The sequence below is a fragment of the Erpetoichthys calabaricus genome, chromosome 1 (genome assembly GCF_900747795.2).
Source record: "Erpetoichthys calabaricus chromosome 1, fErpCal1.3, whole genome shotgun sequence".
NCBI classification, from domain to species: domain Eukaryota; kingdom Metazoa; phylum Chordata; class Cladistia; order Polypteriformes; family Polypteridae; genus Erpetoichthys; species Erpetoichthys calabaricus.
The window spans coordinates 353,272,778-353,286,450 of NC_041394.2; the positions used below are offsets into that span (position 1 = coordinate 353,272,778).

General features: G+C 41.2%; 2 protein-coding genes across 3 annotated transcripts in view; one reads left to right on the forward strand and one right to left on the reverse strand.

Moving 5' to 3' along the window:
- LOC114642750 (endonuclease domain-containing 1 protein-like) overlaps positions 1 to 13,673 on the forward strand; it is a 240,259-nt gene that overhangs the window by 183,376 nt on the left and 43,210 nt on the right. The window lies entirely within an intron of this gene.
- LOC127527746 (uncharacterized) lies at positions 9,968 to 12,256 on the reverse strand. Of its 2 annotated transcripts, none has more exons than XM_051927541.1 (2): positions 12,173 to 12,256; positions 9,968 to 10,642 (listed from the first exon to the last, which is right to left on the reverse strand). In XM_051927541.1, exons 1-2 carry the CDS (start codon positions 12,230 to 12,232, stop codon positions 10,091 to 10,093), a joined length of 612 nt encoding a protein of 203 aa, XP_051783501.1. In that variant the 5' UTR covers positions 12,233 to 12,256; the 3' UTR covers positions 9,968 to 10,090. The 2 variants fall into 2 exon arrangements, 1 of the variants encoding a protein (XP_051783501.1); XR_007934893.1 differs by having other exon boundaries at positions 10,544 to 11,300; positions 12,173 to 12,230.

Consider the following 13,673-nt stretch of genomic DNA (forward strand, 5'->3'; position numbering starts at 1 on the left):
CTTAAAACAAAAGTGATCAAAGCACATAGAAACTCTCCCTGGTTTAATGAAAACACTCGAGCTCTTAAATTAGAGTGTCGAAAACTGGAACGCAGATGGAGAACAACAAAGCTACATGTCTTTCAAATTGCATGGACAGAGAGTGTTAATAAATATAAAAAAGCCCTCTTTAAAGCTCGGTCAGAATATTATTCTACATTAATAGATAGCAATAATAAAAATCCTTGGGCACTGTTTAGAACAGTGGCTAAATTAACAAATGGAAATTCAGATCAACAGTGCAAAATACCAACAGACATTAGCAGTACAGACTTGATTAACTTCTTCAATGAGAAAATTAAAAATATAAGATCCCAGATCTCTGCATCACAGTACAAACCAAATACTAGCTTAGCAGACCCTGTCTCACATTGCACTCAGCACTTTAGTAATTTTAATCCTGTAACTGAGCAGGAAGTCTTAACTTTAATTTCTAAAATGAAGCCCACTACTTGTTCCCTAGATCCAGTGCCAACAAAACTAGTAAAAAGTGCAATGGATGTTCTTGCAGCGCCTATCCTAAACATTATCAATAGTTCATTATTGCATGGCACAGTACCTGATACACTAAAAGTGTCAGTCATTAAACCATTACTTAAAAAGTCAGACCTTGACCCACATATACTAAATAATTATAGGCCTATTTCAAATTTACCGTTTCTCTCTAAAATACTAGAAAAAGTAGTCGCCAGTCAGCTTCAGACACACCTTATGCATTACAATTTATTTGAGAAATTCCAGTCTGGTTTTCGCACTGGTCATAGTACAGAAACGGCACTAACACGGGTTGTAAATGACATTCTGATATCCTCTGATGAAGGAAACTCCACTGTAATTATGTTGTTGGACTTAAGTGCAGCATTTGACACCATCGACCATTCTATTTTACTGCACAGGCTAGAAAATGATGTTGGGCTTACAGGCACCGTGCTCGCTTGGTTTAGTTCTTACTTATCAAATCGATTCCAATATGTACAGAAATGTGCTGACAGGACTCCATCATTATACACAGAAGTTCAATATGGTGTCCCGCAGGGCTCAGTACTGGGACCTTTACTGTTTTCACTTTACATGCTTCCAATGGGATCTCTCATTAGGAAACATAATGTTAATTTTCACTCGTATGCAGATGACACCCAGTTATACCTTTCATTTAAATCAGATGAAGTTTCTCCAATGTTGTCTTTAATTAGTTGTGTTAGTGAATTAAAGGAGTGGATGAATAAGAACTACTTGTCTTTAAATACAGATAAAACAGAGATGTTAATTGTTGGAGGGAATGATACTGATCACAACAATATTTTGTCATCATTTAACTCAGTGGGAATCCCAGTCAATTTTACTGAATCAGCCCGCAATCTAGGAGTTATCTTTGACTCTAGCATGTCATTTAAAGCGCATATTACAAAGTTGTCCAAGACATGTTTCTTCCATCTTAAAAATGTTAGGAAATTAAGGCGCTTTTTAAATAAACAGGATTCTGAGAAACTAATTCATGCATTTATCTCTAGTAGGATTGACTACTGCAATGCAGTGTTCACTGGATGTTCAAACTGTTCTTTATACAGCCTCCAGTTAATCCAAAATGCGGCTGCGAGAATTATTACAAGAACAAGAAAATACGAACACATAACTCCAGTTCTTAAATCCTTACACTGGCTCCCGGTTAAGTTTAGGGCAGATTTCAAAATCCTTCTTTTAACATATAAAGCATTAAATGGTCGAGGTCCGGCTTACTTGTCTGAACTTATCATGACTTACAAACCAGAGCGCACATTAAGATCTCAAGATGCCGGTCTGCTAATGATTCCAAGGATTAATAAAATAACAGTGGGAGGTCGAGCTTTTAGTTACAGGCCCCCTAAACTGTGGAATAGTCTGCCTGCTACTATAAGAGATGCCCCTTCGGTCTCAGCTTTTAAATCCCGGCTGAAGACTCACTACTTCAGTTTAGCATATCCTGACTAGAGCTGCTGATTAACTGTACAGACTGCATCTCTGTTGTTAGTCATTAGCACTTAAACATAAGTAACATGACAGTTATAATTGTATACTAACCCTCACTTATTCTGTTTTTCTTCTCGGTACTCAAATGTGGCACTTGGTGCCACGGCCCACCTGCCAAGTTGTTTTGCCTGCCTAAGGAAAAGTCATCCCAGATGGAGGATTGCAGGAATCATGGGAGAGAGGGGTCCTTTCATCGGATTGGCTGGCCCAGCACTGTTTCAGCTGTGGAATGGCCAAATGGGGGAGGCAGCTTGAAGGATGAGGTCTCCAGGAGTCTATACAAATACAAATCTTATTATGGGATATATCATCTACTGTTAAATTCTGCTCTGTACTTCTAAAATTTATATTTTTTATTTCTTACTATATTGAGAAATTGTTCTGTTCTGTGTACTGTACTGTATTGTATTGTATTGACCCCCTTCTTTTGACACCCACTGCACGCCCAGCCTACCTGGAAAGGGGTCTCTCTTTGAACTGCCTTTCCCAAGGTTTCTTCCATTTTTCCCTACTAGGTTTTTTTGGGAGTTTTTCCTTGTCTTCTTAGAGAGTCAAGGCTGGGGGGCTGTCAAGAGGCAGGGCCTGTTAAAGCCCATTGCGGCACTTCCTGTGTGATTTTGGGCTATACAAAAATAAACTGTATTGTATTGTATTGTAGTAAGGGTGACAACAAGAAGGGTGGTTGGTGTGACATCTGGAAAGAGGAAGAAGGAAAAGGAAACCTGGTGGTGGAATAGGGAAGTACAGGAGAGTATACAGAGGAAGAGGATGGCAAAGAAGAAGTGGGATAGAAAGAGAGATGCAGAAAGTAGACAAGAGTACAAGGAGATAAGGCGCAAGGTGAAAAGAGAGGTGGCGAAGGCTAAAGAAAAGGCGTATGATGAATTGTATGAGAGGTTGGCACTAAAGAGGGAGAAAAGGACCTGTACCGATTGGCTAGACAGAGGAGCTGAGCTGGGAAAGATGTGTAGCAGGTTAGGGAGATAAAAGATAAAGATGGAAATGTACTCACAGGCAAGGAGAGTGCGTTGAGCAGATGGAAAGAGTACTTTGAGAGGCGGATGCATGAAAGAACGAGAGAGAGAAGAAGTTGGATGATGTGGAGATAGTGAATCAGGAAGTGCAACGGATTAGCAAAGAGGAAATAAGGACAGCTATGAAGAGAATGAAAAATGTAAAGGCCGTTGGTCCAGATGATATACCTATGGAAGCATGGAGGTGTTCAGGAGAGATGGCAGTGGAGTTTTTAATCAGATTGTTTAATGGAATCTTGGAAAGTGAGAGGATGCCTGAGGAGTGGAGAAGAAGTGTACTGGTGATGATATTTAAGAAAAAGGGGGATGTGCAGGACTGTAGTAACTACAGGGGAATAAAATTGATGAGCCACGGCATGAAGTTATGGGAAAGAGTAGTGGAAGCTCAGTTAGGAAGTGAGGTGATGATTAATGAGTAGCAGTATGGATTCAAGCCAAGAAAGAGCACAACAGATGTGATGTTTGCTCTGGGGATGTTGATGGAGAAGTTTAGAGAAGGCTGGAAGGAGTTGCATTGTGTCTTTGTGGACCTGGAGAAAGCATATGACAGGGTGCCTCGAGAGAAGCTGTGGTATTGTATGAGTAAGTCGGGAGTGGCAGAGAAGTACGTAAGAGTTGTACAGGATATGTACGAGGGAAGTGTGACAGTGGCAAGGTCTGCGGTAGGAGTGATGGATGCATTCAATGTGGAGGTGGGATTACATCAGGGATCAGCTCTGAGTCCTTTCTTATTTACAATGGTGATGGACAGATTGACAGGCAAGATTAGACAGGAGTCCCCGTGGACTATGATGTTTGCTGATGACATTGTGATCTGTAGTGATAGTAGGGAGCCGGTTGAGGAGACCCTGGAGAGGTGGAGATATGCTGTAGAGAGGAGAAGAATGAAGAACAGTTGGAACAAGACAGAATACATGTGTGTAAATGAGAGGGAGGTCAGTGGAATGGAGAGGATGTAAGGAGTGGAGTTGGTGAAGGTGGATGAGTTTAAATACTTGGGATCAACAGTACAGAGTAATGGGGGTTGTGGAAGAGAAGGGAAAAAGAGAGTGCAGGCAGGTTGGAATGGGTGGAGAAGTGTGTCAGGAGTGATTTGTGACAGACGAGTATCAGCAAGAGTGAAAGGGAAGGTCTACAGCAGTGGTCCCCAACCTTTTTGACAGCAAGGACCACTTTATTAGATGCAAATTTTTCCACAGACCGGTCTTGGGGGGGGATGGGCGGTCAGTTTTATACACAATTTACATAACATTTCTATTATTATTAAAGTTATTAAGCAGTTCGCATACGTTTGCAATCTGAGATTTTTCTTCTTTTTTTGCATATAACAAAGACATATGCTTTACATTTGCCAATCCAACAGACTGCACATCACAAACATTAACACTGTTCGTGTCAGCCGTTTCTATAGGAGGGTAACAATGAGTTAAATTCCAATGGATGTTTTTCAAATGTTGACAAGTAATAAGCAAAAGGAATCAATGAAAACCACAGACAACAAAAACAGCAAAAAAAAAAAAAAAACAGTACGAGGAAAGTTCGAAGAAAGAGATTTTTTTACAATGTTTCTGTTTAGGGATCGTTGTGCAAACGTGCACAACTGAGCTGCGACCGCAGATCTAACTGCTCTGTGGATGATTCGTTCAAGCATTTCAAGGTCACTTCGTTGTAATGAAAGCATCTGTTGAATGTACTTCGTAGTAACGTGATTTCTATAGACTCGCGTCATATGGGGAAACTGTCGGGACCATAAAAATACTTTGTTGTAATACTTTCTCACCTCGGTCTCTCTCCTCTCTCTGCGCTGCTGCAACGCCCCGCCCGCCAAGCGTTCTGAAAAGTCTGAGTGAGTCGCCGTTGCCGGCAGTTCCCTCGCGGCCCGGCTGTCAGACGGCTGCGGACCGGTAGTGGGCCGCGGACCGGGGGTTGGGGACCCCTGGTTTACAGGATGGTCGTGAGACCAGCTATGCTATATGAGTTGGAGATGGTGGCCATGACCAGAAAGTAGGAGACAGAGCTTTAGGTGGCAGAGTTAAAGATGTTAAGATTTGCATTGAGTGTGACGAGGATGGACAGGATTAGAAATGAGGACATTAGAGGCTCAGTTCAAGTCAGAGAGGCAAGATTGCATTGGTCTGGACATGTGCAGAGGAGAGATGCGGAGTTTATTGGGAGAAGGATGATAAGGATAGAGCTGGCAGGGAAGAGGAAAAGAGAAAGGCCTAAGAGAAGGTTTATGGATGTGGTGAGACAGGACATGCAGGTGATAGATGTAACAGAACAAGATGCAGAGGACAGAAAAATATGGAAGAAGATGATCCGCTGTGGTAACCCCTAACAGGAGCAGCTGAAAGAAGAGAAGAATGACAGGCCCTTTACTCAGTACTTGGTCAAAGCTCCTTTGCAAGTGAATTTGGCCTTGACTCTACTTGGGTCTGACAAGACAAGCTTCACATATCTGGATTTGGGGTCTCCTGCCATTTTTCTCTGCAGATCCTCTCAACCTCTGTCAGCGTCGGTGGTCTTCTGTTCTCAGAAGGTAAATGACAAGACAAAACTGCATGTCGATCTGTACATGTGAGCCCACTGATGTGTAGGCAATACTTTTTTTACTTCCCATTTGGGCTTTGCCTTCTTTAAAACTACGTTTCTCATCCCAGTGGTCCTTTTACTTTGGTGAGATAGATAGATAGATTAATTCTGTGACTCTTTTAAACAATCCACCTTTGTTCCAAATTAAGTTCCGCAAGTACTGATCTCGCAAGTGCTGCTACAATTAAGCTCTTCCTCATTTTTCCGATCTATGTAATTGATAGAAAGAACATACAAACATCACCCAGCGCAGCACATTAAAACATATAAAGAAACAGAAAGAAAAACAAAGAACAACGAGTTAGCTGTCATTACGTTAATACATGCCGCTCCCACTTACAATGTTGATTAGAACAAAGAAACCCCCTGCAGCGTCACTCAGGCTTGACATCAGTGCTGGATTAACCATATAAGCAAAGTAAGCACATGCTTAGGGCATCAAGGGTAAAGGGGGTACCACAAAAATTTTTCATGGCCGAATTTGTCACATACATTATTAAATTAATTAAATTTATAGCCATTTTCAAAATTTAATGAATAATGCCTCCCTGTACCTCCCTATGCCGTCACTATTCAGATGGCGCCTTACACAGTGCGTTCTGCATACTGGTGCCATCTACGATGGGGAATTTCCGTTTCATGGTGATTCCCTTAAACGCCATGTTATGTCAAAATATTGTGAAAATAATTCGATTCAAAACAATATGTTTTTATATTTTTAAATAATACTTAATAGTTGATTAAAAATTATTATCACGTAATTGTTGTGTTTTGTGAAGTATCTGTTATTTAACTTAAAATAAATTTCTAGTGCGTATAAAGCGTTATTTTGTTTTAAGCAAAAACAAAAAATCGTCCCAGTTTGAGGAAAAAAATATTCTGGTAAGTCTATTTAATTCTATTCTTGGATATTTTTAAATTCATTTACATTATGTATAAGTGAAAATCGTACAGCTGATTACTATTGAATAAAATGGTTTATAACTTTTTTACTAATAATAATTTATTAACAAAATTTTCACAAAATATTCTTCAAATCTTGGACTAAGAATATGTGTAAATAGATCTGCTAAACTGACACAAAAGCCATAAATAAATTAAATAATCAAAATGGTAAATCTATGGTTTTCATGTCAAAGTGAAAACCATACATTTCAAAAAAAAACCTTTAAAATTGACCCCAAACGTTAAAATTTGTAAAATTTCGGATGCCATTTTCTCTTCAAGTAATGATAAAAACGTGATCAGATCTTTATCCAAAAGCAGTGCCACATAAAATAAATTTTTAAATCAATTTTGCGGTTAAAGTCATATCAGCACCTTTTGCATAATTGTTGACAAACTTGAAACTGAGATGAAAAGGAGAGAAGAAATATACACAGAAATAGCTGAGAGATTTTCTTTTCTAAGTGATCTGCCATATGTCACTTCATCATCTACTAACATTGAAAGGTATTCTAAGTACTGTGAAAAGCTGATTGATGCTTACCCTGAGGGCTTATTTCTCAGCGGAATTTCAGCAGTTTCATTTATATGTGCGCCATAAGTTCAGTGCAACAGAAAATGTAAAATCAAGATTCAGTCATGCAGAACTTTATAAAATAACTTTAGAAGACAATATTGAGTGTGCTTTTCCAAATGTAGTCATTGCCTTTCGTATATTTTTAACATTAATGGTCACAAACTGCTCAGCTGAGCGCTCATTTTCTCGGTTGTATTATATTAAAAATCCCCTGAGAACAACTATGCATCAAGGCAGGCTGGATGCCTTACCTCTGTTATAGAAGCAGATGTGTTACGTAAGATCGATTATGAACATCTAATCAAAGAGTTTGCAAGGAAAAAAAGTAGGAGAAAATTATTAAGATAAAAATAAAATGAAGCATACAAAAATAAATATTATTTTCCTTCTTACTATATAAGTATGTTTTGTTTAATTTCGAATTTTCGATAATAAAATAAAATTTTATTTTCTAGTTTGTTATTGTTTTAATATTTTGAATTACTAAGTGAGCACCAAAATTACTTAGTGATTAGGGCATCTAAGGATCTTAATCCGGCCCTGCTTGACACCCCCGAATTCGCTGCATAAATGGGGAGTGCCAAAACCGGAACGGGGCCGCGCAGACTGGTGACTCTCACCCTTTCCGCAGCCTAAGTCCCCACCCATGACAGGTGTGCCCCACTTACTGTGATCCACCCCCCCTCCCCCCACTCCCGTGTGACGGTGACTCACCGGAAAATATTTCGTTGACAAAGTGACACCTGCTTGGCTCAGTTGTCCGGGTCCGAGCCAATTGCAATGACATCTTCGGTGCCGCGATACGCTCAATTTTTTATTTTTTTCTGATTTTCTGCTTTACCCTGAGGCATCTGCAGCCTGAACGGTGCCGTCCCAAAACGGCAAAAAAAAAAAAAAAAAAAAACGCCCTAAGACGTGTCATAATTCCAACCTTTCTGTGATAAATTGATGGAATGCGTTCCTCAAAACGCCATGATTTAAAAGATTTCTACATGTTTTCTATTTTTAAACACTCCGGTTAGAATGCCCACTGGAAGACAGCTCAGGCTTCACTCGGTGAGTGAAAAGGGGAATGGATTAGAAAATCCGATTTAAAATCCAATTTTAAAGAAAATATCTATCCTGGAAGGTTGCATTAGGTAGTGCAAATATATTCAACCAAAATAAAAACTAGAAAAGGGACAGTAAATCATATTTTACAGCAAACTATGAGGCTTTACCCAGACATTTTGCAGCGTTTGTGCTACGGATAAGAAATACAACTTTTTGGTAATTTTCTCCAAATCTAAACCTTCCTCTACAAAACCAAAATGAGCAATGAAACCAGGAAATCCTGCTCTAAAATTTTGAAATGCAATTTGTCCATTTTTAGGCTTTTTTTCCTCATAAATGCACATTAGTAGTAGTATAAGGCATCACCATTATCCATCCATCCATTTATCCATTATCCAACCCGCTGAATCTGAACACAGGGTCGCGGGGGTCTGCTGGAGCCAATCCCAGCCAACACAGGGCACAAGGCAGGAACCAATCCTGGGCACGGTGCCAACCCACCACAGGACACACACAAACACACCCACACACCAAGCACACACTAGGGCCAATTTAGAATCGCCAATCCAACTAACCTGCATGTCTTTGGACTGTGGGAGGAAACCCACGCAGACACGGGGAGAACATGCAAACTCCACGCAGGGAGGACCCGGGAAGCGAACCCAGGTCTCCTTACTGCGAGGCAGCAGCGCTACCCATTGTGCCACCGTGCCGCCCGCATCACCATTATACATCATAAATTTTGACAGGTGTTTGTCCCGCCCCCCTGGCATTTCCAGTACACGCCGTATGCCACCCGATTAATGGGTCATTTCCCCTGCACTCTGGTCTCTGCCTGTTGTCGGGTGCGCTGTTTGACGCCCTTTTGTCAGTCGTGCGTATGGAAAATGGTCGGCTGCTCTTAGCATTGATCCTAAAAACTGGGTCTGTTCATCTTTGTGATCCGAGCCGGTCCTTCAGGGCCCCTGTAAGGCGTCAAAAGGTAAGTCAGCAATGGGGGCGGAGCAGACATCCTGCTCCTGGCTGTGTACCGAGCTGGGGTGTGTACAGAGAGTACAGAGAGCTTGAGTGACAGACCCTGCGAGAGGATGGAAAAGAAAACTTTAGAGAGACTTTATTACACACCCAAGGAGCCTGGCTGTACAGCCCAAACACACCTTGGGCATCCTGTTACCTCACCCACCGTGTAAAACCATGCCCTTTATAAAGCAAGGCATATCGTAGATGATACCAAGGTGTTTTAAAGCAGTACATCCCAAACACACCCAGGGCATGCCATTACCCTGACAGCCGTGTAAAACCATGCCCTTTATAAAGCAAGGCATATAGTAGATACCAAAGGTGTTTTCAGAGTGGATGTACAAGAAAAGTTTGAGAGAGAATCTATTACACAGGCAAGGAAACCTGGTTGTACAGACCAAACACCATGGGCACCCCATTACCTTGCCCACCTTGTAAACTCATGCCCTTTATAAAAGTAAATCATAATGTAGTAGATACCAAAGTTTCTTAAAACAACAAGTTTTATTGAATGAATCAAAAAGATACCAAAAAAGTGCCTTAAAACAAGTTTTATTGAAGCAAAATTCCAAACATAGCAAAACAACATGTTGTCTTCACTTTCCGGGTTACACACTGTTATACCTTAATTGCTTAAAAGTATGAATAAAAGCAGGTTATACAGTTGTAAAATAGTCACACAAGCTTGTTTGTATACAGATTAGCAATTCAATTGAAAAGAAGCGAAAACACAAGAATTGTATACACAGATGAGAACACAAATCAAATTGCAAACCAGGTCCCAACCCATCAGTGAGTCGGTAATACATCTAAAATAAAATGTTTAATCCAGCACATGTTTAATATATTTGTACTTCACTAAATTATGTAAGCCTATTTTCTCTGTTTGGAACAGAGCCGACCACATAAAGCTGGTCTTCACAGGCTGGATTAGTTGTGCGTAAGCATCAATGGGTATCTCGCCCTTCTCAAACTCTGCTATAATATCATCCACATCATTCTTGATAGCTTTACGAAAACAAGGGAGATTATACATTTTTAGCAAAGCACACACACAGGACACAAGTCTATCCTTTCTAGCTCTTTTAAGCATAAATAAGCTCTGTTTATATGCAATAAATGGTTTAGTGAACCAGATATTACAAATGTGTCCATCTGGTATGCATTCGTTCTCTTGACATTCATCACATTTTTCCCCTAAATGTTCAACAGAGCTAAAAACATAAGCCCAGACGACTGAGTGACCGATTATGGTCATAATGAATCTTTTTCTAGCAGATATAATATAAGGAGAATATGTTCTATAGGTTGTATTACGTATCACGCTGGTCAGGGACCTGGTTTTCCTTGTTCTAGCTGCCGAGTCTTGGTTCCTCTGACAACAAAACAAAACAAAACACAACAGTTAGTCAACAGAAAATATAACACAAACAGGTCTTGTTTAGCATGGATAATGCATTTTGATTAGATTTCTGTAAATTGATGTTGGCTTTAAAAAATAACTAATGGTGATTAGAGACAAGTTGAAAAGCTGCTGCCCGAATCTTGGGTTTTGTTGCATGTTGCATCTTTTGTATAAGCTGGAAAGTGTTTACTTCGACAACAAACTGCTTCAGACAGTTAAGAATATGAATTTTAGTCGGTTTCACAATTCTTAATCCACACAAGGGTTTAACCATAGAAAACACCATTTGAATTAATCTTTTAATACTGATCTGTTGACAGATGCTGGAAACACAAGGGTGCATTTCCTCAGAATCAGATTCTAGTAAAAGACAAGTGTGTCCATCCTGAGATTCATCACCCAAACGGCATGCTAAACAAGACCCCATTAATACATCTGTTACACAAGTACTAACCACGGAAGCTACAACAGCGTTCACACAATGCTTCATTAAAATCAATCCGGCTCTGTGACTGCAATGGCTGACAAGTGTTTGGGAAATTACACACAGGTCTTGAGACTTCAGACTTGAAGTTGAACAATCTTTTACAACGTGTTTAAAGACCTCACAGGCCATCTTAAAGTCACTCTAATGTGGGGAAAAAGAAAAGTTATATTCCACACGAAAAACACATATTCCTAACGGGGTATTAGTAAAACATAACAGAATTCTGGACAATATTTCAGAAGCCATCTGGATAGGGCGGCACGGTGGCGCAGTGGGTAGCGCTGCTGCCTCGCAGTTGGGAGACCTGGGGACCTGGGTTCGCTTCCCGGGTCCTCCCTGCGTGGAGTTTGCATGTTCTCCCCATGTCTGCATGGGTTCGCTCCAGTTTCCTCCCACAGTCCAAAGACATGCATGATTGGCGATTCTAAATTGGCCCTAGTGTGTGCTTGGTGTGTGGGTGTGTTTGTGTGTGTCCTGCGGTGGGTTGGCACCCTGTCCGGGATTGGTTCCTGCCCTGTGTTGGCTGGGATTGGCTCCAGCAGACCCCCGTGACCCTGTGTTCGGATTCAGCGGGTTGGAAAATGGATGGATGGATGGCCATCTGGATAGCTTTCTCAACAGAATCATCCTCAGTGTTATAGGATATAGGCTATGCGGCTTAAAAGACACATAAATGTATCACGTGTCATTAAAGGAACGGTATTCCCTATTGATCTATAGATACATCTAGTCACGCGTGAAATAGCCGGTATGCTTTTTACATCGGCCCTTCTATCCGAAAAAAGGAAACACTCCACTAAGCCAGGCATTCTTTCAGTAAGCCTTTCAATGTCATGAATTAATTCTTTAATATCAGGGTTTAAATAATTTTTCTTTTTAACGATATGGCCTTTCAAAGTTGCAGAAATTACTTCTTTTACATAATGTCAAGTTAAAATAAAATAAAATGAGAACCTATTTTGTACCGCCATGTAGATAGGCTTAACAGAAAATTTCTTAATATCCAGACTCACCATGTTTAAGGTCGTGCCGTCTAGGACAGGTGCATCAGTCTTTTTCTCGTCAGATGTCATGTGGCCTCCAGCAGATGCTTCACTCTTTTTCACGGACTGGTGAGTTTCTCTTTTGGGCAGCGCCTTTAAAAGAAAAAGCAATACAACTGTGTAAACCAAGAAAAAGCAATACATCTGTGTAAACCAAGAAAAAAACAATACTGTACATTCAAAATTACCTGTTTAGATTTCTCTGGTTCACAATCTATAGGCTGGTATTCTTCTAAAATGATCACCTTGGCCTCTCCTTTAACGGTCGCTTTTGTTGCTGCAGAATCCATGTCTTGCTTCTTTCTAGTAAAAGAAAACAATGGTGTGTCTCAGCGATGAACCAGCAAGTGGCGATGATGCAACGGGCCAGTGAGAACGCTCGACTAGCCCAGCCACACATGGACACGGTAAACTGCCGCTTAAAACCTAGCATTGTGGTGGTCTTAGCCAGCCTACATCAGCTCGGTTAGCATAACCGGTTAAAACCTTGCAAAGTGGTGGACTCAGCCAGCCTACTTCGGTTCAGTCAGAAGAATTGTTAGCTGTAAACAAGTGTTAGTGTCTCCTTTCTGACCTTAATAGTGGCAGACACTGCCAGCCTGCTAAGTCTCGGTCATAACGGGGAAGACACCTACGCTCATCACAACATACGCAATTCTTGTAATTGAGGAGGCCCAGAGGCTTTGGGTTCAAGAACCCGTCTTTAAATATGCTTTTGGGCGAAGCTTTTTATAACGCTAGGCCAATCAAAACATTTAAAGATAAGATTTTTTAGATAAACCGCCAGCATATTTTTAACCAATCAACAAACACAGGCCTCATGTTAAGCTAGCCAATGGCATTACACCAGGCTGTTTTGGGCATGCGCTGACTGCATCGAGCCCTTCCCATGTTCATACCAGCCAATCAGGATACAGACAGGATGGCGGGGGTGTCAAAAGTCCATGGGTTGTAGGCAACATGGCACTACGGTCAAAAATGTATGAACGACTCTGTCCATGGAAAAATGTATTAGCCTATGAATTAAACATCCATCCATCCATTTTCCAACCTGCTGAATCCGAACACAGGGTCACGGGGGTCTGCTGGAGCCAATCCCAGCTAACACAGGGCACAAGGCAGGGACCAATCCCGGGCAGGGTGCCAACCCACTGCAGGACACACACAAACACACCCACACACTAGGGCCAATTTAGAATCGCCAATCCACCTAACCTGCATGTCTTTGGACAGTGGGAGGAAACCGGAGCGCCCGGAGGAAACCCACGCAGACACGGGGAGAACATGCAAACTCCACGCAGTGAGGACCCGGGAAGCGAACCCAGGTCCCCAGGTCTCCCAACTGCGAGGCAGCAGCGCTACCCACTGCGCCACCGTGCTGCCCTGAATTAAACAGCAACAGACAAAAATATCGTAACACATACAATGCTGGGTCAGGTAATCGGGCTGTCGTTTTTCTAAGCCAGGAGAT

Bases quoted from the DNA above. Each gene is read 5' to 3' on its own strand.
- LOC127527746 (XM_051927541.1), bottom strand. From the start codon at position 12,232: ATGACATCTGACGAGAAAAAGACTGATGCACCTGTCCTAGACGGCACG. The intron at 10,643-12,172 runs GTGAGTCTGGAT...TTTTGTTGTCAG, and splicing joins ACGGCACGACCTTAAACATG to AGGAACCAAGACTCGGCAGC.